Source organism: Copadichromis virginalis, linkage group LG12, assembly GCF_057382275.1.
Source record: "Copadichromis virginalis isolate Kocher_CV1m ecotype Utaka linkage group LG12, C_Virginalis_male_GT1.1, whole genome shotgun sequence".
Lineage (NCBI taxonomy): Eukaryota > Metazoa > Chordata > Actinopteri > Cichliformes > Cichlidae > Copadichromis > Copadichromis virginalis.
This window is the reverse complement of record NC_140629.1, coordinates 4,099,791-4,123,859: the sequence shown is the minus strand read 5'-3', so window position 1 is coordinate 4,123,859 and position 24,069 is coordinate 4,099,791. Positions and strand designations below refer to the sequence as shown.

General features: G+C 40.7%; 1 protein-coding gene and 1 long non-coding RNA gene across 4 annotated transcripts; one reads left to right on the top strand and one right to left on the bottom strand.

Annotated features, from left to right (window-relative positions):
- Positions 1 to 6,462: 6,462 nt before the first annotated feature.
- On the top strand, positions 6,463 to 23,915 carry golga3 (golgin A3). Of its 3 annotated transcripts, none has more exons than XM_085474414.1 (24): positions 6,463 to 6,616; positions 7,559 to 7,838; positions 8,892 to 9,158; positions 11,161 to 11,273; positions 11,702 to 12,411; positions 12,646 to 12,754; positions 12,895 to 13,201; positions 13,292 to 13,494; positions 13,603 to 13,740; positions 15,230 to 15,391; positions 15,500 to 15,868; positions 16,097 to 16,174; positions 17,447 to 17,710; positions 17,808 to 17,902; positions 18,135 to 18,351; positions 18,905 to 19,048; positions 19,725 to 19,922; positions 20,038 to 20,154; positions 20,424 to 20,563; positions 20,691 to 20,823; positions 21,113 to 21,235; positions 21,347 to 21,511; positions 21,921 to 22,087; positions 22,232 to 23,915. In XM_085474414.1, the coding sequence occupies exons 2-24, from the start codon at positions 7,670 to 7,672 to the stop codon at positions 22,419 to 22,421; spliced, it is 4,578 nt and encodes a 1,525-aa protein (XP_085330540.1). In that variant the 5' UTR covers positions 6,463 to 6,616; positions 7,559 to 7,669; the 3' UTR covers positions 22,422 to 23,915. The 3 variants fall into 3 exon arrangements, with proteins under 3 accessions (XP_085330540.1, XP_085330542.1, XP_085330541.1); XM_085474416.1 differs by having other exon boundaries at positions 6,485 to 6,616; positions 8,892 to 9,032; XM_085474415.1 differs by having other exon boundaries at positions 6,578 to 6,616; positions 7,571 to 7,838.
- LOC146696319 (uncharacterized) lies at positions 14,205 to 15,179 on the bottom strand. Its single transcript, XR_014923088.1, has 2 exons — positions 14,818 to 15,179; positions 14,205 to 14,708 (listed from the first exon to the last, which is right to left on the bottom strand). It is a non-coding gene; the product is annotated as an uncharacterized LOC146696319 (long non-coding RNA).
- Positions 23,916 to 24,069: the final 154 nt, after the last annotated feature.

The following is a 24,069-nucleotide window of genomic DNA, read 5'->3' as shown; positions in this document are numbered from 1 at the left end:
AATACAGCATTTCTAAACATGCTAGTTTTCTTTAGAAAGCATAAATTATTTCTATTTGCACGCAATAACCTTTTTTTTAATTATCTGTGAACTGTGAACTGAAACCACTGCTGTGCAATGACGTCCTTTACCTCTGTAATGCTCAAATCCTGTAAAATCAAATTAAAACTGAGGGTTATCTTCCAATTTACACAGTGTATGAAAACATCAGCAAGGATTTGGCCTGTTACTTTGGAAAGTATTATACCAAAAAACCCCAAAAGAAATAGCTTTTCTTGAGAAAAAGAATTGTTAATGCTCACAAAGCGGGGGATGGATATACAAAGTTATCACAGCATTTCCAAGTGTCAAGAAGGGGAGAGAGAAGCATCAACAAGAATTTCAAAGAGAGAACAAGTCTGGCGGTAGGATGTGAAAAATTTCAAAGACTCTGGAAAGAAGGAAAGACAGATGTGACTAAAGACCCAGAAAATTTTACCATGACTCTAGTGAATGACTTAGTTAAGTAGGCTCAAAGAAGACAATCTATAGGACCTTACAAAGGAAGGTTACAGACCAAGAAATACTCTTCTTCAGAAGTACTTCTGCAGAAGTAGACACCTTCAAGCCATATAGAGGTATGCTGAGGACACCATGGAGAAAGGTTAAGTGTACTGGAAGTGCATCCTTTGGTCAGATAAGGGGAAACTAGAGCTCTTTGGCCAAAGAGACGCTAAATATGTTTGGAGAAAGTAGGAAGAGGCATTCAACCCAAAGAACACTGTTCTCATAGTGAAACACGGGGGTGGGAGTATTATACTGAGGGGCTGCTTCAGGAACTGGCAACTTTTCATGTGACCTGTGACCGCCACAAGAAAAGAATGGACTTCTCATCTGACTACAGGTTTTCCCAACCTTATAAGCATTACATTTGCATAATGACTGAATCTAGCAACGCTGACTAACAATGGGCCAGGGGGTTAGTTTTAAGATCATTAATATGCAAATTGTGGTGTCAGCTTGCAGTTAGCTGAGGGTGAAGAATTCACTTGGATGAGCGAGGGAACATTTCAGCCACTGAAAACACAACATCCAAATGAACAGAATCGATTTTACATGGATGATTGAGCATGCATCAAGATAGCACAGTACCATGTTTTACATTTGCAAAGTTGCATCTGAACAAATCACAAGACTTCTGGAACAATTACGTTTGGACAGACAAGACCAAAGTGAAGATGTTTGGTCATAATGCTGCGTGTGGAGAAAACCAAACAAAAACTTCATACCAACTCTGAGCACAGTGGTGGAGGGGTGATGATTTGGGTTGTTTTGTCACTCACAGGATGTGGCCACTTCATATTCAATGAGTAAACCATAAAGTCCTCTATATACCAAAGTATTCAGGGGTCTAATGTGAGGACATCTGTCTGACAGGTAAAGTCTGGCCCAAACAGGACAATGATGCAAACACAGGTTTTAGATGACTGGTTTGTGACTGCAGCTAATCATCACCAAATGTATTCTAATTCTTGTTTAATTCAATATTCTTGATTTCCTTGATGACTGCAGAAATATAACGCCAAACTTATCACCTGACTCTTCAGCTCACCACACTCTTACAGTTTTGTTTCACTGTTGAGCTGACAGACAAGTCATCTTACTGCGTTGGTTCTTTTGTTTGTTTTCGGACAAAAAGCTCTTTTGAGACACATCCCCAGTGTGGGCAGGAGAATTTGCGACCATTAATCCAAAGAAGAAAAACTTGCATGCATCACAGAACCTGTGTGTACGTAGCAAAGACCAAAAGACATATTGGAAGTATTTTACCACAGCTAACGTTCCCAAATTCAAATCAGGAAAACAAATACTTGATGTCTGATGTCATATCACGATGTTCCATATATGCTGTTTTCTATGAAAAGACTAAAATAAAATGTGCACTGTTCTACTCAGTTATCATTTGAAAATTGTATCGACTGACCCCTTCTCAGTACATCTCCTGATTGTTGAAAAAATTGACAGTGGATAAAGACTATTGATATTTAACTCAATATTAGACCAGTAAAGTCACAAAAACAGTTTAAAAAAAACAAATTACTATAGAAAGTATTGACACTCTTACACCTTGTGAAGAGGATTACATTTTAAATGGATTAAATAATTTTTCCCACTCATTTACCATAAAAAATATAACAGTGAAGTGAAAAAAATTTGCAAATAATTACATTAAAAGAAAAGTTTTTCTGAGTAAATTTAACTTGGAAAAAACTGCTAAAAAATTCACAAACAGTCATTCTAGTAGTCAAAGGAGCTTGCAGAGAAAAGCGTCTGGACTTCTTTAAGTTGCTTGAAGACGTTTCACCTCTCATCCGAGAAGCTTCTTCAGTTCTAAGGTCAAATGGTGGAGAGTCCCAGATATAAACCTAGTGGGAGTGACCCCCCACAGAGGGACAAAGGGACCCCCTGATGATCCTCTAATCGCCTGAGCCAAGGTGTGAAACTGGGTGTGGGTCCCAATCAGCCAGAGCTTCAGCCAGAGTCTTGTCCTGTGGAGGTGGTCAGCAAAGTCAGCAAAGAGGCACAGAAAAGAAGACCAGACACCAGCGAGGGAGGATAAGAAGGACAGATGCAACAACATTGTCATCCCCTATGTAGCCGGTGTATCAGAGAAACTCAGGAGAGTTTTCTCCAAGCATGACATCCCAGTGTATTTCAGACCCAGCAACACGCTCCGACAGAAACTGGTTCACCCGAAAGACAAAACGCCAAAACACAAACTTAACAATGTGGTGTATGCTGTACAGTGCAGCGAGGAATGCTCAGACCTCTACATCGGAGAGACCAAACAGCCACTTCACAAGCACATGGCACAACACAGAAGAGCCACCTCCACAGGACAAGACTCAGCAGTCCATCTGCATCTTAAGGACAAAGGACACTCTTTCGAGGATGCCAATGTTCACATTTTGGACAGAGAGGACAGATGGTTTGAAAGAGGAGTGAAAGAAGCATCTATGTCCACTGTGAGCGACCATCTTTGAACAGAGGCGGTGGTTTACGACACCAACTCTCTGCCATCTATAATCAAGTTTTGAGATCCCTCCCAGACGCCTTAACGCCCACTCACATCCTGGGCCATCTGACCTCAGGAATTCGCATGATAAGGTGGGGCCAGGTTTCACAATGAACACACCCGAAACTCTGGCTGATTGGGACCCACACCCAGTTTCACACCTTGGCTCAGGCGACTAGAGGATCATCAAGGGGTCCTTTTGTCCCTCTGTGGGGGGAAACTCCCACTAGGTTTATATCTGGGACTCTCCACCATTTGACCTTAGAACTGAAGAAGCTTCTCGGATGAGAGGTGAAACGTCTTCAAGCAACTTAAAGAAGTCCAGACACTTTTCTCTGCAAGCTCCTTTGACTACGATGACCTGGATGACTGAGAACCTTCACAGAGTCATTCTAGTACAACCACTTATATTTTGGTACATGTCAAATGTTGATCAATTTTATGTCACACATTCATACAGAGTAAAACATTTCTGAATATGAAAAGAACTAAACACATGTAATCTGATAAATATTTTTGTTCTTTGAGCTTGAAACATTTTTGTATTGTCTGGATACATCCTTTTCTGCACTGCCATTTTCCCTGAACATAGAGGCAAAGAGAAGGTCATATTGTCATGGGTGGGAGGAACGTCCGATACCCACCTGCATGGAAGCAGGACATGGTGACAGCTTTCTCTGTGCAAGGAAGCTCAGGAGGCTCCTCCTGGTGGCAGAAGAGCGTGGTGCTTGAAGCTGGTCAGCCATAACTTGACTGTGCAGCATTCTTTATGTTTGAGGAGCTGAGACCTGAGGTTGCAGGTAGAGACTGCCCCGGCTCAAAACTCATCCTCATCCATGGAGCTGTACGGAGACTCCTCTCTGGCCCAGTCAATAATCCTGATGACTTGAGGGCACGGGAATATGAAGTATACCCTGTTCAAGAGCCATTTACATAAAATCAATTACTGTCCAAACACAAAATACAATAAATAAATAAATAATCATTCAATTAAATACTACATAGTAAAAATTGCATGTTATAGTGTAATTGTCTTAACATATAAGGTCAGCGAAATCACTTTATGTTGCATTCCATTGGCATTGACAGCATTAGGACTAACTATTAAAATATAATAATAATAAGAACACATGGCAACGTCGTGGACTGTTTGGGCTGCTTTAGGTTTACAGCTGGGCTTTCTCCAGGAGTTTTAGTAAAGTATGGCTTAAGAAATTGTCTGCATAAAACACATTCCTTTAATAGAGAATCTATATGACACTTGTGTAGACCTAGCACACTATAAATAAAAGCCACCTTGCAGACAATAAAAAAAGCTGACTTTAAGCTCAACCATTACGTCCCTCCAGTGTGTTCACCTCTGTACCCGTCCAAAGTGCACGATCTTTGGTCTTTACTCATTTGGACCAATTCTCATCTTTGTTCAGCAATTTTCTTTTTTTCCAACAGTGTCTTTCTTTATTTTGAACACATCACTGTACACATCTACTAAGTGTAAAAAAAAAACCAAGTAGCTAAACCTACATAAACTACAAGCTACACATACTGCCTTTATACACATGACTTGTTCAGCAATTTTCATGTAAAATTTAATAAGTTTTGACAAATACTCTCAACAAAGAACAATAATGTTTTCAAACCAGTGCTTTAATTATTATTATTATTATTTTTTGCATTCTACAGCTCTTCTTGAAAGTCTATTAACTTCCATTCATGTTAATAATAATTTTACATGGAAAATCATCAAATAACTGTTTTCATCACATTTGTGGAGGTGTTTCATTAAGTCTTTTTGTGAAAGACATTTTGTGAACAGTTCACCTCCAAATTCAATTCAGATTTTGTTGCAGTAAAAGTTTTTAATTCCTTTTAAAAATGCCAATTCATGTGTGTTTTCCACACAGATCCGTCTTCCAACAGTCTGTAATCACACTGCTTCAACCATGTTGAGCTCTGCGTTTCATTTATGAAGTGTAGCTTTCCATTATGTCTTTTAATCCGGGTTTTTACTGCACTAACAGTGTGTTTGGGCTCACTGTCATGTCAAAAAATAAATAAATTCCATCAATTTTGACAAAGTCCCCAACACCACTGGCTGAAATGCAGTCCTAAAGCATGACAGAGATTTCCCCTATTTTTTTTATTTATTTTTTTTATTTATTTATTTATTTTTACAAATGGATGTTTTGTTCCTTAAGATTGGCTTAAGCCATCCTTCCTCTGAGACCACTTCTGAAGAGGCTTCAGTGAACAGTAGAGGAATCGACTGAAGGGCCTGCGGCACAGATGCATTTCTCACATCCAGTGTCATATTTTTTGCTTGATGTTTTCCTTCTTTTGCCCTCTACTTTTTTAAGGACAGACTGCACACCATGTCAAGATGTGCTAAGTTTTTAACTAATAGTTCTCTGGGAATCTACTTGCTGGTGCAAAATTACTATTTTATCCTTGTCAAACTGTGTTATCTTTGACATTTTTTGATGACTCAGTTAAATAAAATAGACCAAAAAAATAACACCAATACCTGAATAAAGTTAAAAATATATAGCCCTTGAAGCCTTTTTCTACTTGCACAAAACAGTACAGGCATACATATTTATATTCTTAATATAGCAAATGTAGCTGAGACTCATGAGGAGGACAGTTCTCTCCTGTTTGTCAGAATTAAAAATCAACCAACCAACCAACCAACCAACCAACCAACCAACCAAAAAAGAGACATTTATAGGTACAGCATCTTAGACATTTATGAAGCTCTTGCAGCCTATTAGACACACACACACGCACACAAAATTGTGAACATCCACATCACTAAGACAGCTTCCTCCACCACATGCACAAAGCCATAGAGAGAACTATGCCTGAAGACTACTCAAAGAAATGACAAGAAAGCTTGTCTAAGAAAGTTCAGGCTGTGTTGAAAAATAAATGTCGTGATTTCTAATACTGACTTTCAAGTTTGTTTTAAATTTTTAAAACAGAGTTTTTAAAGACAGGAGGAATAACTTGAGACTCTTGAACAGTGCTGTACCAGTGAAAGGGCTTTACCTTTAAATAAAAACGTAGCTCAAATCCTAGATGTGGAATCTAATCTAATCTAATTACGTTAAGTAGTGGCGTGATTTAATCGTGTGTATATTAATGCATGTCCGTGCACCGTCTTGGTAAGTGGCACCAGCTGCTTGTGACGGTACTTTTGGTGGTTGCCACAGCTGCAGGTTGACAGCACAGCTGGAAAGCAGGGCGCAGTATTTGACCACAAGAGTGAAGCATTGTACCACATCCGAGAGAGTCACCGGAGCGGCTGTCCGTTCCTTATTATGGGTCGTGTAATACATGTATTATTGCTATATACATCTTCAGATATTGCGCGGCTTTAAAATATATGTTTTTCTATTTAAATTTAAACATTTGAGAGTACACATAGACAATCAGTCAGTGACCCGACAAGCTTAGTTAGTTGTTTCAAATCATGTATTGTTTGAGCCCAGTGTTTCTAGTCGGACAGAAAAGGGACCGAAACTAAACAGCCACGTAGTAAAAGGCGAAGCTCGCAAGAAGGTGAGTATTTGTTGTATTTTGTAGCATATATCTGTGATATATTTTATAATTTATACTAGGGTTTGTAACAAAGGTGAAGCCAGGTGTTTCGGCGAATGACTTTCAGAAAATGGTCCTATGAAGGCGTGAAGGCGATTCCAGGTTGTAGCAATTCTTAGCTTGACAGGTCCCGTGGCTAATTAGCACTCACGTTAGCTTCACTAGCTAGTGCTACCCACCTAAAGTTTAGTGCGTCTTTCTTGTCATTGCCAGTTTTATATGAAGTGAAATTATTCAGCCTAGTCGCTGGAAATATAGGGGCTTTACAGTAATGTTTGCCATCAACTGTCTTGCTTTTTTCCCCGAGATGCCGACTCCGAGTCTGAGTCTGAGTAGATGCTAGCACCCTAGCTACTAGCAGCAGTTGTAGCCGCTGTGCGTCCAGCGGCTGCACCAGTCTTTGCAGCACACCCTATGAGTCAATGGTTACCATTTATAGTAGGATACGATAATAATATAACATGTCACGCGGAAAGGCTTTGCAGAGTACTGCTGTCACTGTTTTTTAATCTTCGGAAAGGCTTACATGTAAATATCAACTGTGCTTAATAAGGCGTATCTCTGATAGGGTAGGTTGTACACATGCCCTCACAGATTTACTTCAGTGGTGCGTGGCTGACAAATAGGCGATAAGCCGGGGAAACCTTTGTTGCATTTGTTTTTAAAGTACACATAAATTATTGCAGAGTTAAGTTATATTTAACCTGAAAAATCCACTTACCAAAGTAGTTTGTTAGTATTTAATTATAGCTTATAAAAGCAGACTGTTGTTACGTAACCTTATTAGTGGGTAAAACAGATCCCTGGTGAGTCGCTACGGCTTCTTCTGTGTCGCATGTTGATCTTTCTCATGTGTCGTTAAAAGTTGTTATATATTTTCTCTCTTCTTGTATGTGCTTGGAGGTGCTCCTGTAGACTGACATGCTCTCAGCTAATCTGCCTCCTAAGAAGATGGCGTAGTGAGATGCCCTTTCAAGAAGTGCACCAGCAGTGCTGTGACTGTTACTTCTCTTAATGGAAGTGGATACTGAGCAGTCAGTGGCAGCCCAGATGGAGGCCAATACTTATCAAGAGGACCATGTTATAAAATCCAAAGAGGCTCAAGCCCATGCTGTGGAGCGTGAAACGACATTTAAAAAAGGGCTGGAAAACCCAAAGGATGCAAAGGGGGATATTCATAACGGTGAGTAAGCATGCTTTTCTGGAAAGGATCACTCATTCCTAGATTGTGAGGTCTCCAGTTCAAGTTCTGAAGTGTAATGGTGTCTCTTTTATCTAACACTATTTTGCCATGCATGACCTGTTTTGGTGGTTATGACGAGCCTCTCTAGGCCATCTGCAGCTCCATGTTGCACAGGCCTTTGAACAAGCATATTATATAGCTGAGCTAAATTCAAAATTTTCATCATCTGTTTACAGTGTTTCAGTTTGGGGGTTTTTGACAGAAAAAAATGTGTACAGAATGTATCTAATTGTAACGTATGTAAGTGTACGAGTTTGAGGATACACATGAGACAAACTGGAAAAAGTAGCAGGAAGATTTTCTCACACAGTGCGTTACCCAGAAATACAAAAGCTTTACTGAAAAGTGTACAGAAATATTTTTTGTAATTATATTTGGAAAAAGCATTTGAATATCTCATTTATTTTCTGTACATTTAAATATCCATAATTACATTAGCAACAAACAACATCATTAAAAAAAAATTCTAACAAGATATTACGATTTTACCGCAAATAAACTCCTCTCAGCGGGACATTTCTGGGATGATTTCTTCAGTTTTGAATGACAGCTGCTTGGCAGACGTTCCCGCATTCTATTGCTGAAAATGAATCCCGTTTTCTCCATAACTACTTCAACCAGTGACAAGAGGACATAGAAAATGTCTGTCATGTAAAATGAACAAACCACTTCCACCGCTGACAGAAAATGGCACGTTTTGTCTGTAGTCTGTGGGTAACAAAGAAAATAATTTCCAGTCCCTTTAAATGTGTTTGTGTTGCAAGCTGAATCCCAGTTTTGCTCCTATAAGAGTAGATGCAGCTAGGAGGGATGCTTCAGTAACAATAGTGTTACATGAGTGTTTGTCGTTGCCTTGTGCACGTAAGCTATTGTTGCTTGACAAAGTTGTCTAGCCAGTTTGCCAAAAGAATCACATCCACTCAAACTAGTTCACAAGAATTTCTCATGACTAATTGTTGGATTCCTGAGGGCTTTCCCCCCTTCCTCTTTCAGGTCCTGTCAATTCAGATGTGATGCCAAATGGAAATGGACTGGCAGAGGGCTTTGATACTGCAGGGGACACCCTGCCTCTGACAGCTCCTCCCCAGAGCACCAGCTCCCCTGTCAACTCGCAGAACCGCGAGCCCTCCCCAGGTGTGGCTGCTTATCCACCCATGATGCTAGAGAAGTCTGAGGGGGCTAGTGCTGAGGTCACGGTTCACAAGAGTGATGCATTGCAGTCACTCAGACTCAGTATGCCTATGCAGGAGACTGAACTGTGTAAGCATAAATTTATGTGCAGTGAATGCCCCCTCTATAACCCTTTCTATTCTAACCTCCCGTTTTGATGTGGAGTGTTTTGGTCGTTGGCTCATGTACAAGTGTTTGCTTTAACTCCCCTGTCTGTGTGTTATCTGGACTGAAGGATTCAGTGAGGATTTCATTTAGCTGTTTGACTTTACCTCCTCCCAGAAACTCCCATAGCAGTCTTTTGTTTAACTAAAATTTTGTGTGGGTGCTTTTTTTTTTCTTTTTCTTTTTCAAGACACTATTTGAATTCACGGCTTTGTTTTGCTACTAATCGCTCTGATACATTATCTTTTACATGGTATTTTTAAAAATTGGCACCATTGCCTGATTCACAGTTATGAAAGCTTATATTTTTAAGCATGGCAATAACTGATTTTGTTTGCCTGCACATTATAACTCCTACAGAGAATCAAAATAACTCCACAGGAAAAACCCACATGAAGTATCTCTTAATTGTTGGTGAATACACAGCTCTAATTCAGTGTACATCTATTGCAGTGTTATAGCTGGGTACCTCTATACCAGGGGTCGGCAACCTGCGGCTCCTTAGTGCTTATACTGCGGCTCCGCGTGGTTTGGGAAAATAAATTAGGAGTATTTAGTTGAAGTGTAATTTATTTATGTTAGTTCTTTTTAACTTGTAGTTCTAAATTGGAAGATTGTTGTGATATTGAAATATAAAAATACAATTATATTTTATTATTTTTTCATCGCTCAAAATAAGCGTCACACTGGCGGAAGCCGGTGTACCCGCCGAAACGCCTGCATTTGCCGAGACTTTCAACCCCAGGTAGGCCAATTATGGATCTTCGGATCCACATTATGTCGGCAGCTCCACTGTGAACTATGTTACAAACAAACACCGCTCACGCCTCACAGACGACAGCTTACAGTCCTGCGTGAAGATGAATGTGACTTCTTACAGCCCCGATTTGCAGGCGCTGTGCGCAGAGGTTCAGGAGCAGAAGTCCCGTTGTAAACATACCACGGCAGACCCGACGATGTTTGCATGAACACGCTTTTCAGCATCTCTTTATTGACCACTTTTCACACACGGTTGCTGTACGCACACAGCCGGCTGTAGCTTTTCAGCTCACAGCCCGACACACACCAACACAACAGCATAGAGAGCACAGACGTTAAGGCGGCGAGGCGTGATTGCGGGTGCTGCTCAGGTGCGTCCGCCTCCCCTACAGACCACGCCTTGCCACACACATTAACCAGGTAAAATACATATTCAATTTTGCAAACATCAATTTTTAAATTTTTTTTAGCAGCATAGTTCTTTTATTTTTTAAAAGTCAGATCAAGGCTCCAAAAGCCCAAAGGCGATATAAGGGGGGCGGCTCACAACAGTTTTTGTTTGCTGGATCATTTTAGTTCAGCTTTCCTTTTGTTATATTTCTTTAAGAGTTCAAAATGTGTTAATAACGTCAATAAAATGTAATTTTCTCTGTAGCACTTCATGGATTTCAAAAGCAACACACCTTAGTTGTTCGCATAAAGGTAAAAAACAATATATACAGTGTTATCTTCATTTTAGATGTCAAAAAATATTTGCGGCTCCCGGTGTTTTCGTTTGCGTGGAAACCGGCTCCAAATGGCTCTTTGGGTGTGAAAGGTTGCTGACCCCTGCTCTATCCTATAGGACGCCTTTAATTTTATGGGTGTAACACGCAACAGTTATGTAACACCTCTAAAAATGCCATTAATCCTTAAGTCAAGTGGCAAACCTTGACTTACTGCCCATGGCCAAGTATTAAAATAACTAAAATTTGAATAATTTGTTTACCATTGTCATTTGAGAACCAGGCTTCAAGCAGCTTCACTCACCACCATGCCAAATTCCAGCGTTTGCATTCGTGACATAACAGCCTGTTTAAATAATCTGCTTTGCTGTAGTTGGATAGTATATGTTAAGCGGTAGCATTTTTCTCTTTGTTTTAACATTCCTTGCCCTTCATCCTTTCAGCCAACCAGAAACCATCACTGGAGATGGAGAATGAGGAGAAGATTCGCCTAGAGGCTCGCCGGCGCCTGGAGGAGCAACTAAAACAGTACAGAGTGCAGAGACAGAAGGAGAGGGTGGGTGAATGCAAAGGGAAAATGATGTTTTTCTGGCAAAAATTATACACAGAAACATTGGCACCATGGTGAAGGAGCAAAGTTATATCACAATATTTACATGATAATGTCAGAGAAGCAGTCCTTGAACGTAATCTTAGGAGAGGTAGAGTGATGCACCAGCACAGTGTCACTTGTTTCTGCTGATTTACTTTTTCCTGCCTTTTCCTGTGAAATTAGTTTAACTTTTTGGCTATGTTTGTGACTGAGATTAGTAATTGTACAGTAATTACTGGACTTATTCTAAGTTCTTTTACTTGATGTGAATATAAATATTTACACATTTATTCGGTTATTTTTGCTGGACACTCATTTTACCAATTAAAGAATAGATGTCATTTTTTTCTTTTTGTTTCAAATACAACCTCTGATTCTCTCCTGTTTTTTAGTCTCATCGTACCACCACCAAGAGCAGACCATTCAGTACCCTGGATCCAGAACTTATGCTACATCCTGAGGCATTACCCCGGGCTAGTACTGTTGCCATGACCAAGGAGTATTCCTTCCTCAGGACCAGTGTCCCACGTGGTCCTAAACTTGGTAGCCTTGGAATTCCTCCTCCCAAAGAAAAGAAGTCCAGGTCACCTCGCCCTAACAAGATCCACTCCTTGGCTGATTACAAGTCTCCTGAGAATGGTGGTGGTGGAGGAGGAGGCATAAAGGCAGCAGACATAAGCTCTGTCAACTCCACTATTAGCTCTGTGTCCACACTGTCTGAGATCAGTGTGACGTCAGAGTGCGGTACTTCTGAGACAGAGGCACAGTCCGGTGCTCCCCTCCACGTCCGGGACAGTGTGTCAGAAATTGATGGCAGTGAATCAGGGGTAAGGCCCGGGAATGATGGCAACGACAGTGACAGCTCTTCCTACAGCAGCGTGTCTACCAGGGGAACCTACAGTGTGCTCTCTGCAGCAGTGGAGAGGCAGCAGGGGCCATACACAGTAGATGGACGCGAGATCGCCCCTGAGGCCATGGGTCAGTTCCCTTCCCTTCAGGAGGTTCTGCAAGCAGCCACTGAAGAGCAACACTTCCTGGAGCTGGAGCAGGAAAGAGAAGGGACAGCAGAGCCTCGTAGCCGCAGGGACAGCTTCTCCAGCAGGTGACGATTTCTTACAAGAAAGGCAAATCAATAAATGTTTGAATTTATTATTTGAGTAGTGAGGTTGGTAAAATATTAGTGCAGTTGTGGTTACTGTGTATTTTCACAGACTGAGTATATGAGGGAACCTGAAAATTTTCATTTTGGAAAAAGATTGATATGTATAATCTTTTGTTGAACCTCTCAACTCATTTGTTTGATCGTATTCACTGAGGTTGTTTAAATTTGTTTTAGTGTTTCTTTGGAGAGTTCTGTGATGGGTCATGATGAAGTGCTCCAAGTGTTGAAAGAGAAAATGAGGCTTGAGGGCCAGCTGGAATCCTTGTCATCTGAGGCCAATCAGGTAATGCAAACCATCAGTAATATTTTATTTATTTTTTTGGTCTTCAGTTCCTAATATAACCTTGTGGGCGACCAATATTATACAAGTACACACTGAAAATAATCGGGCTACATGCTATAACCACCTGCCCTGTTTTCTAGGCTCTCAAGGAGAAGACAGAGCTTCAGGCCCAGCTTGCAACAGTGAATGCACAGCTGCAGGCTAAAATGGAGGAGGCTCAAGTCAGCAAGGAGAAGCAGAGTGCCCTCACTACAGAGGTTGGCACACTACGGCAAAGCTGTAGCCAGCTAGAGAAGGCTATGGTAGAGCTCCAGAGCAGTCTAGAGAACAAGAATGCCAGTCTGGCTTCTCTAAGCAATGATCTAAAGGTTGCTGAAGACCAGTACAACAGGCTGATGGGGAAGGTGGAGGAGATGCAAAACGCTGTAACCTCAAGGGACAATACAGGTGAGTGATGGAGACTCAAATGGCTGAGTGTATATATTCACCTCCACCTCATATGTTTCAATTTTATGTTTTGATCCTGCGCTTTTGCAGTTCAGGAGTTGCGTCAGCAGATGGGTGGTCTTCAGAGTCAGCTTCAACAGGTGCAGCTGGAGCGCAGTACCCTACAGAGCCGACTGAAGACCTCCCAGGCCGAGATCGATTCACTTCAGCAGGTCAGACAGTGGTACCAGCAGCAGCTAGCTCTGGCCCAGGAGGCAAGAGTGCGTCTGCAAAGTGAAATGGCCAACATGCAGGTAAGTTTAATGCCCGTGCAGTTGGCTTTAATGTCACGGCTTGGCATTAGTTGTCATGCAGGAGACATAACTATTGACATGTCTGGTTCTGTTTGTTTTTTTTTATAGGCTGGACAGATGACTCAGATTGGTGTTCTGGAGCATCTGAAGCTGGAAAATGTGACACTGTCACATCAACTCACTGAGACCCAGCACCGCTCCATCAAAGAAAAAGAACGCATCGCTGTACAGCTACAGAGCATTGAGGTATTTTCCAGCTTCAGGTTTAAATCTAAAGTCAAAACAAACTACACGTTAACTTTGTTATTTAGCCAAGGGAATTAAATAAAACCAATCAAAATATTTAAAAAAAAAAATCACAGGAATAGTTGGGTTGCGGTCACGTGGTTCTGATGACGTGCGGAGGCAGCGCGATTTTTGAGTGGAGGGCGGAAGTAAACATGGAGGACACTGTGGAGAGTCAGGAGAGCAGCTATTGTGGAACTTTAGACCCCGTTTCTCGGGAGAGATATAAACAGATAGTTAAAAAATATATCGGACGTGATCCGTATTCTTTGAAAATGTCCGAATACACCACAGAAGTAAAGGATTTGCCTACTATCGAGGCTGTGGATATCACCAACTACTTGGTCCTCCAGACTTCTTACTACACTAGGCAGCAAATGAAAGCTTTCAAGAGTCTGGAGGCGTACAATTTTTTTGTCAGCGGGTGGGTCCACAACCTTGGAACAAAACGTCTCCGTGATGGATACAGTTTGGTGTTTGCAAGGGTGAGTGTTTGTTCTTATATTGCTTTATCTTAAACACGCTAACAGTTAGCGGTAGCGGCTTTAACGTCAACAAACATCCCACATCCTTAGGACTTCGTTAGAGTGACAGTTGTTTGTTTCAAGGTAAACCATTCTCAGCGGTCTAACGAGACACCTCTGAAGACTTGGGTAATTGCAAAGGAGGATGGAGAAGTGATTGCAGCTCATTGCAATTGTATGGCAGGGTTAGTAGCCTGTTCTCCACTGTCACTAGGCTCAAATCCGGGCTCTCAGCCGTCTGTTGCATATCCAAAATCGCCTCTGCACATCGATGCTGTTCTGCCTTAAGCTTCATTCTTTTCTCTCGTTTGAGAACTGATTCCGATCTGGGTTTTCGTTCGTAGCCGAGATTGACCGTCGGAGCCCAGTCCTCCGACTCTTCGTCATCCAAAGCACTTGGGCAGCCTATAGTCCCAATCAAGTCAATATTAGACTACTAACTTAAAAGCACTAAGTAAACGAGAATTTAACGACTACCTAATGCTAATAAGTTCGTTTGCAAACATAACATTACCTCTGACGAAGTGGTCGCTGCAGACACGGGCATTGGCAGACTCTGCTCCTCCCGACTGTAAACGTAAATTTAAAATCCATTTTTTCCTACGTTTTTCGGTTAGAATTTTCCATTTTTCTCCTCTTCGTTGGGCTATTTTTGGTACCCTAAAATACCGTTTATCAGTTTCTCTGGTCGACCTACTGGAGCATCCGTAAACACAACAGGACATAGGCATTTTGCGTACTGTCTGTCTGTGATTTTGCGCTTATCTTTTTCACTTCCGACCGCCAGTCAAATTTCGCGCTTTACGTCGACGTCACGTCTACGTCAAATGAAACCTAGCTATTGCAGTAAAATGTACTTTTAACCGTTTGTGTATCTCGACTATATTTGAACATTGTTTAAAGTGCTTTTACTCTCTGTAATGTAGGCCGACATGCTGACCCAAGAAGCTGCTTACAAGCAGATCCAGGATGCAAAGAGCATGGTGGAAGATGACCTGCAGCACAAGCTGGACGAGTATGAAGAAGAGCGAGAACGGTTAATAAAGCTTGCCAACACAGCCAGCACCCTGGAAAGAGAACTAGAGCAGGTAGTCATGCCAAATGTAACCGTGACTTATTTGTCACCCTGCATGTGCAATAAAATTCTTAGACGTAATTCTTCATTTGTAAACTCTGCTCTTAATGTTCTGTCTTAGGTAAAGCTGACCCTTTCCCAGAAGGATGCACAGCTGCAGACACTTCAGAAGGAACATCTGGAGCTGATGCGCCAGCTGACAACCACTCAGGAGAACTTGCACACCAAAGAGCAGTCCATCAACCAGCTAGAGGCCCGATACCAGGAGCTGGAGGCCCAGCTGGCTGAGCTGCAGACAGAAAGCACTGCCAAGGATGACAACATCCAGTACCTCCAGAACGAGAAGATTGTCCTTGAGGTAGCACTGCAGGCAGCCCGAGCAGACAAGAGCCAACTTGATGAGAGTGCTGAGAGGCTTGGCGAGGATGTTCTGGTGGCCTCAGATGTCTTGGATCAACTACGACAGGAAGTCCAAGTCAAAGCCAATCAGGTATGAGACAGAAGATGTGTTGAGGTAGAGTTCATTTATTTTACATTTACCTAAAATGTTTTTTGCAGTTTGGAAATGTTCGCAATAGGTCAAAAAGGCTTGTTTTTGTGCCTGAAGAATGAGGATTTACCCCCTTCTCTTCAGTGTAGTTAATATTAATTTAAACAAAACTCAAGTAGCATTGATACAACTTATAGTGAGTAATGAAACAATTGTATTATGTTACAGATTGAAACTTTACAACAAGAAAATAATTCCCTGAAGAAGCAAGCTCAGAAATTTAAGGAGCAGTTCCTGCAACAAAAGGTAAGACGCCTTCATAGCTTTTACATGACATTATATGCTGCCTGCAGCAACTCAGAAAGACTTCATGTACATTTATAAGCCACTTGTCAGAGTGACTCCCAGCTGGCTAAGGCTGTGGCTGCCGTGGGAGTATGTATTGTAGAGCCAGATGGCAGACACATTCTCTGGAGGAGAGCGGTGCTGACACGCCTCACTGGATTGAGCATTGTCCAAGGCTGCTTTATTTTGCATTGACAGACTGTCATGAAAAGGGTGGAGTTAGTTGACAGAATGACAGACTCATGCACTGCATTGTGTGCCTTTCAAGATTTGAGTTATTGTAGGCCCTCTTTATATGCATGCATTAACATCTTGGTCCATCAAATAATAATTGAACTGTTTTGAGCAACACATGACAACCAAGTAAGTTTTTGTGAAAATGTCTCTATTATCAATAAACTAATCCTGAATGACTGAACTCTGTACCCTATTGCTAAGGATGAGCCCATCCACCCTTCGGAGAAAGCTAATTTCCGCCATTTGTATCCACGATCTCATTCTGTCTCCTTAAAAGAACCAGCAATAATAGTGTTAACCAAACGATCAGGCTGATTAACGGATTTATGGCGTTTCTCAACAACATTTAGGACACAAGAATTTACCAGCATTGGGTATCAATTAAAATTTTAACAATTAGATTAAATGACTGGTAAGTCTGTTACCGATTACTGACAGCAGCGACTATTAGTCGACTAGTCGTGCACATCCCTAATTTTAAACATGTACAGGATAAAAGTAAGCAAATATGGTATTTGTTGTCAATTTGTTAAAAAGCAATGTGCATTTAGTAGCACTTTAAAAAAAAAAATCAGCAAGTTCAGTCTTAGAGAGATTTTTCATTTTCATGTTTTTCTTGCTAATTCATAAATGGCACAACAGACTTGTGTCCTCTCATTAAAAGGTTAGAATTATATTTGCCATCTTATAGGTTTTACAATGGTTCACTATAGCCATTTTCATTGGTGGACTGTGTTCATGTTTGGCCTGCAAAAATAAAGCTTATCCACTCCTCTATGAATAGACGGCATCAGTGAATTAAATCTCTCTCAAACCCTGGAGATGATGCAGCCCTGTCTCCTGCAGTGCTGTCAGTTCTTGTTTTTTCCCTGCTGTGTCAGTCAAGGCAAATATGAGTGAGACTACTTGCACATCTCCAAAGGAGCAAATGCCTCATAAGTATTTTGTTCCACTTTAAACCTTTTACTGGGGTTAAAAATGCCATTTACCTCACAGGTGATGGTGGAAGCATACCGCAGGGATGCCAGCTCCAAAGACCAGCTGATCAGTGAGCTCAAGTCCACCAAAAAGCGTCTATTGATGGAGGTGAAGGATCTGAAGCAGGAGCTACTGGCTGCTCAGGGGGAGAAGCAGAAGGCAGAGCTGGAGCAGACCCGGCTGCAAAAGGAAGTGGTGAGAGTGCAGGAGCAGATGAGTAACATGGAGGCCCATCTGCAAACCATTCAGAATGAAAGGGATCAGCTCGAAACCCAGATTCAGGTACTGTTTGTCTGATATTTGCTCATGGCATTACAGTATTATATAATAAAGAAAATATTATATTAACCTTGGGTGTTTTTTTTCCCCCCCAATGCAGTCTCTACAGTTTGATCAGAGCCAGCTAGCAGCAGTGACACAGGAGAATGAAGGTCTAAGGAAACAGGTGGAGCAAATGGAGGCTGAAGCCAAGAAGTGAGTCATGTGGTCCCACAGTGATGATTTGGCCCATGATGCCCCTCTTTGTAGTCATTTGGTATTTATAAATAGAAATAAGGGGTAATGCCTAAACGCCTCATAGAAATAAAAGTTTGTATGTGTGATTTTTCTTTTTTTTTAAATCCTCCTCAGAAATTCTGTGTTTGTTATATCAGGAATTAAAATACATTTTTATTTATTTTTTTCATTCATATGTTCTTTGAAATAGAGCCATCACTGAACAGAAGGTGCGTGTGAAGAAGCTGGGAACAGATTTGACCAGCGCTCAGAAGGAGATGAAGGCCAAACACAAGGCCTACGAGAACGCCGTGGGCATCCTGAGCAGGAGGCTCCAAGAGGCTCTGACTGACAAGGAGACGGCTGAGGAGGAGCTGGCTAAATTGAAGGCCCAGGTATCAGATGAAGGGAACAGCCAGGCCTTGCAGGTAATGAGCACTTCTTTTAAAGCTTCAAGCTGCAACATCTATTTAAAGAGTTTCAAGCATTAGAAGAAGTATCACTGTTAGAAAGCTATACCTGCTCTTATTTATTTAGTTTGTATCACAATAAATAAAATGGGTGCATTAACTCCTACAGACATGTGTTACTGTCTGTACACCTCGTTTATGATGGACAGCGCTTACATAGGTGGTAGGGATCATGTTAAAGTATGAGTCATCTGTCTTTCTCTCTAGTCCCTTTGTGCACTACTCAACTCTCAAATGTGCATTAACCTTGGTAACGCCAGGTTTATGCATTGCAACCATGTTGTAACAGCCCTCTCTACAGCTTCATTACATTTGCTAAAGTTAGTGTTAAAAATATCATCTGATTCTGAATGCGTGAGGTTTTTATTTTATTTTGACAGATTTTTTTATATGGATTGACCCGTATTCTTGTCATTTGTTACCATTTCTTGTCAGAAGGTTGTATGCCCCTGCATCGTGAATATAACTGTAGCTGTTGGCTAACTCAAACATTTATTTATTTGTCATACAGAAGAAGATTGAGACTCTACAGGCTGAACTGCAGGCTGTTACCAACAGCAAAGCTATGCTAGAGAAGGAACTTCAAGAAGTGATCACCCTAACGTCCACAGAGCTGGAAGAATACCAGGAGAAGGTTCTGGAGCTTGAAGATGAGGTAAACTTTGTTAATCTTTCATCTTATAGCTCATATACTTTTTTTTTTTCTCAGTTCAAACCTCTTTTTAGCCCCTTTCAGACATGCTTTTCTCTGTTAATCTCATGGCATCTTCCAGCTATCAACGTGTCTCCCCAGAATCTTGAGATGGGCATTTCACTAAAAGATCGTACGCTTTGGAGAACCAACCAAAAGGCAACAATACAAAACAGAAAAAAAGTCTTCGAGTGACACACTCTCCTGCTGTCCAATCTACTTGTGACAAACATGATTAATATACAAAAGAATAAATAAAATATACGTATGTTAAGATTTCAAGAACAGCAATCTTAAAGTATAAAATGCATTAAGACAATGTCACTTCATGTTCTGTCAATTTTTTTGCTAACACCGTGGCTTTTGTTGATGTGGGAATCATATAATGAAGACTTAAGGAAGATTATTGTAAAACGGGCTTACGTATGAATACCAGAATGCAATCACTGATAATAGACTGATAGGTTAGGTGTCCCAGAGCTTAGTTGGTTCATGAAAAAAGAAATAATTTCATGAACTTTTTCATCAATAATACAACTGTATGAGCAGTTTATTTGCACTTCTGAAATTATTCAGTTCATATGTTTTGTTTTGTTTGTTGTTTAGTTTTTTGTATCAATGACATGTATTGCTTCCACAGCTTCAAGAATCGCGCTGCTTCAAGAAGCGGATCCGAAAGTTAGAAGATGCCAACAAGAAATTGGCACTTGAGCTGGAACACGAAAAAGGAAAACTGGCCGGATTAGCTCAGTCCCACAATGCACTGCGGGAGCATGCCAACATTCTGGAGTCGGCCTTAGCAAAGAGGGAGGCAGATCTTGTCCAGCTCAATTTGCAGGTAAGAAAAAAAAAGGATTGCATCTAATAATATAGATGTGGGTTTTGTTTTTATTATCCTGGTGACACAAAGTATCATATTACCTGTAGACTAAACTAGAAAAGTGGGGTTTCAGGTTCAAGCTGTTCTGAAGCGTAAAGAGGAGGAGGACCAGCAGATGAAGCAGATGGTACAAAGTCTACAGCTGGCCTTGGAAAAAGAGAAGACCAAAGTCATGGACCTGAAAGAACAGGTAAGACTTCTGTGCTGCATATTAGGCTAAATTATGATTTCCTTCTCTTTAAGCTGAAGCACAACCTCAAAATAACTCCTATTAAAGTATTTTGGGAGTTAAATACTTTTTGTTTTGACACAAGACACAGCAAGAACCTGCTTACAATCTATAAATCGAACTGATAAACTGTCACATGCCTAGCTCAGTACGTTCTCCTTTTTGACACCAAATTGGGAGTAGTGTGGTCTTTGGAGTTCCCATATTGTTTTATGCAATGTTTCCTTTAGGTGGCAGCAGCAAAGGCTGAGGCAGCCCACAATAGACGGCACTACAGGGCAGCCATGCTGGAGCTGTCAGAGATCAAGAAGGACTTGCAGTCCAAAGAGGACCTGGTTAAAGCTCTGCAGAAAGAAGCCCACAAACTACAGTGCGTGCATTTGCCTGATTAAAGAATACTGTGACTTCAGGAAAATTTTAATGATTTCTAATCTAATACTGTGTTACATAACCTATAGTAATTGACGATTTTATAAGCTGCTTAACAAACTCTGCAGGGCTCAGGATGAGCAGCACGCTCAGGAGGTTGCCAGGTTCCAAGAGGAGCTGGCTGAGGCTCACTCCCAGCTCCAGATCCTCCGGAAACAACTGGACGATGAACTGGCAAAGCAGCCGCTCACTAACCAAGAGGCAAGTACTCGTTTTGGGTTACTTTACCTGTTAGTTGGGCTACATTTGTATTCTAACCAACAGAAGTCAGTTTGGGGAAAAAAAAAATTTTTTTGTTGTGTGACTGTTGTAATATTTGATACTGATTAGCTGAATTGATTCGAATACAACACTTGGGGTTATGTAGTCCTTATTTCCTATAAACATTTCAGTGTTGCAGTTCGTTAAAACCTGTTTTAGTCTCCTTCCAATTTACTGTTGGAGATCACCTCTCAATAACACTGACGTCTAACACTGGCTGCTGGTTCAGGTTGAAGATTTGAAGTGGGAGGTGGAGCAAAGGCAGAGGGAGATTGAAGCTCAGAAACAGCAGGTGGAGATGATGGAGCAGTGCCACCACAGGGAGCTCGACAACCTACAGACAGCTCTGCAGGCAAGCTTTGACCTGATTATACAGTATAGGCACAGTGTCTCATGTTTCCATGTTTCTGTCATTTATGCCTCTTTCAAACCATTTACTGGTAAAATAAAATGTCTGACTCAGAATATTAAAGTGGAGCTGGAGTCGGTACAGGAGGAGCTGAGCAGCACTAGGAAGGACAAGTTTATGCTGCAGGCCAAAGTGGGTGAGCTGAGAAACAGCATGAAGACAGTCCTGCTTCAAAACCAGCAACTCAAACAGGACTTCAAACAGAGTCGTCTAAGGAAGGTGAGGCAACTTTTCATGCCGTGAACGGTTGTGTTATGTGACGTGTTTAGTGCTTTCTTAGTTCCTAGCTGTGAGATCATTTAAACTTCAGGAGTCCACTAAATAATGTACAGTAAAGTATTAACTGCTGCATGTGATTATTATGGTTTCTCCCTCTGCGAGAGTCTCGTCATGAGAGGTTGTTGTTAAAAAGATTAAAACCGAAGCAAATAAAACGTATGTTAATATTTCATATGGGTGCAACTAGCAATGGCTAATATGTTGTCATTTAGCTGGGTGTGCCCATTACTTTCTACAGTATGAGTAATGAAGGCATTCTGTCTTTTACAGAGATGTAAAGGTCAGTACTGCAAGTATAATGCCATATAAAAATAATGTGTTGTTGTTGTTGTTGTTGTTGTTGGAGCAGCAGCGCATGGAACTGAAAAGTGACGGGAACCCATCCACCCCAGTAACGCCAGTTAAGATCCCAGACTGCCCAGTGCCTGCCTCCCTACTGGATGAGTTGCTGAAGCCTTCGACTTCTGTCAACAAGGAGCCACTGAACAATCTCCACAACTGTCTACGACAGCTCAAGTAAGATCTTTTTTCTGTGTGAATGATTTGGTTAAACATTATCAGCAAACCGACATGAAACTTTTTTTTTTGTAGTGCTGGGCAGTTATTCAAACGCCAGAACTGATGTAACAGTTTTTTTTCTGTTGTTTTTTTCCCTTTCAGGGAGGAGATGGACAGCCTCCAAAGGCAGATGGAGGAACACACAGTAACAGTACATGAGTCAATGAGCTCATGGACAAACGCAGAGGAAGGACTGGATCAACTGAGGCTTCAAAACAACATCTCCAACTCAACAGAGCTAAACAACATGGAGGTGGAAAATAACAACCATGGGGAACAGCAGCAATCATAACTAAAGAACTTTTTTCTCAGGCCAATAGAGGGAGAGTGGAGTTTTATCCACCAAGGCACTTTTTAGCCCCTTACACCCTTTCTCTTTTAACAATTGCTGCCAACATTTGGCATTTCTCCCATCGGCACAGAGGTGCATTCGCAGAGTAATACTTTACATACCATAGCTTTATTCTTTCTTCTTTATTTGATGGTTGTTTTATTTGTGTTACGCCTTTGTCACATTTATTTATTTAGAGTTGAGAGATTACAACTTTTTGTTCCATGCTTCTTTTCCCCGTCTATACAAATCTTTCAGGCCATAATTTTTTTTTCCGTCTCCTTGTTAGTTTAGCATTTTTCCTCACAAAAATTGGCTACTATCCACATAATGTTAGATCAGTGGCATTCATGCTGCTTAATGATGACTGGCTTCATTTAAAGAAGTGTTTTCAGCGACAGAAACAAACCACGAGGCTGCCTAAAGGCTGGCTACCACATGTTCTTCCATTTATGTGTGCCTGTCTATGAGTGAAGTCGTTCGTCTATGAAAAAACTGACATGGTTAAACAGGCAGCCTGTGTTAAAACTTTATCACTCCTGTTCATCAACTTTAAAAATTCACGCACAGTTGTAGTCAGTTATTTTGTATTGCCTCATGTTAAGATGCAGTGTTTAATATGTTTGCTGTGTCACCCTGGGTTCTTAAACTCTAAAAAACAACAAAAAAAACAACAACGTTAATATCAGTTTGTCTAGCATGGACGGCAGTAATTTGTACGCAAAAAAAAAAAGCCTTAAGCAGTCTTTAATATGGTATAAAGGACTAATTTGTTTGGGTGAATATATTTCTGCTGAGGTTGTGTGCAAGATGTCACTTGTTATATTGTATATATGTGTGACTGCTTACTTAAAACCAGTTTATTGTAAAATATGTGGATTACATCAACTGACATTGCACACTTGATCAAAACTGGACTGACCGAGGGGTAAAGTTGTAAGATGAAACAACAAAAAAAAAAACTTCTAATAACAGTAAGTGCAATCAGATGTGTTCAGTTTCTGTTACAGTTAATACATTAAGTTTGTATTTACAAAAAAATGAATACCCCTGAATCACTTTTTTTCTGTTTCATGGGTAATGGGATAAGTTAATTGTTGTTTCCAGAGATTAATATATTATGTACATGTCCTTTTTTTGTACGATTGTTTATTCATCTTAATTGATAGTGTAAAGAAAAATGGAATCTAATGTAAACCATAAATTGGATAACAATAATAATTCTGCTGCAGCTGCACTAACATTTCAGTATAGAGTGGTTGTTGGATGATACAGTAGCTTTCTGCATGCAGTTGTGCTGCAGCTGCTGTGCTGATGCTCATTCCCACACTAAATGCTTAGGCAAATACCATGTTATGCTGATGAATTTCCAAAGGGACGATGCTTGGAGAATGCTTATTGAGATGAAGCAAATAACACAAAACATTAAACATGTTGATATACTGTGTTCCCATATGTTTTTGGACCGTGTTCTCTATTGCTTACAGCTTTTTGTTATTTATTTTTTTTTATATATATATATATATATATATATATATATATATATATATATAAATTTTTCCAGACATTTTGACCCTGATTTAAAAAGATGTGATATTGGTATTTATCA

Bases quoted from the DNA above. Each gene is read 5' to 3' on its own strand.
- golga3 (XM_085474414.1), top strand. From the start codon at position 7,670: ATGGAAGTGGATACTGAGCAGTCAGTGGCAGCCCAGATGGAGGCCAAT. The intron at 9,159-11,160 runs GTAAGCATAAAT...TCATCCTTTCAG, and splicing joins TATGCAGGAGACTGAACTGT to CCAACCAGAAACCATCACTG. The intron at 12,755-12,894 runs GTAATGCAAACC...CCTGTTTTCTAG, and splicing joins TGTCATCTGAGGCCAATCAG to GCTCTCAAGGAGAAGACAGA.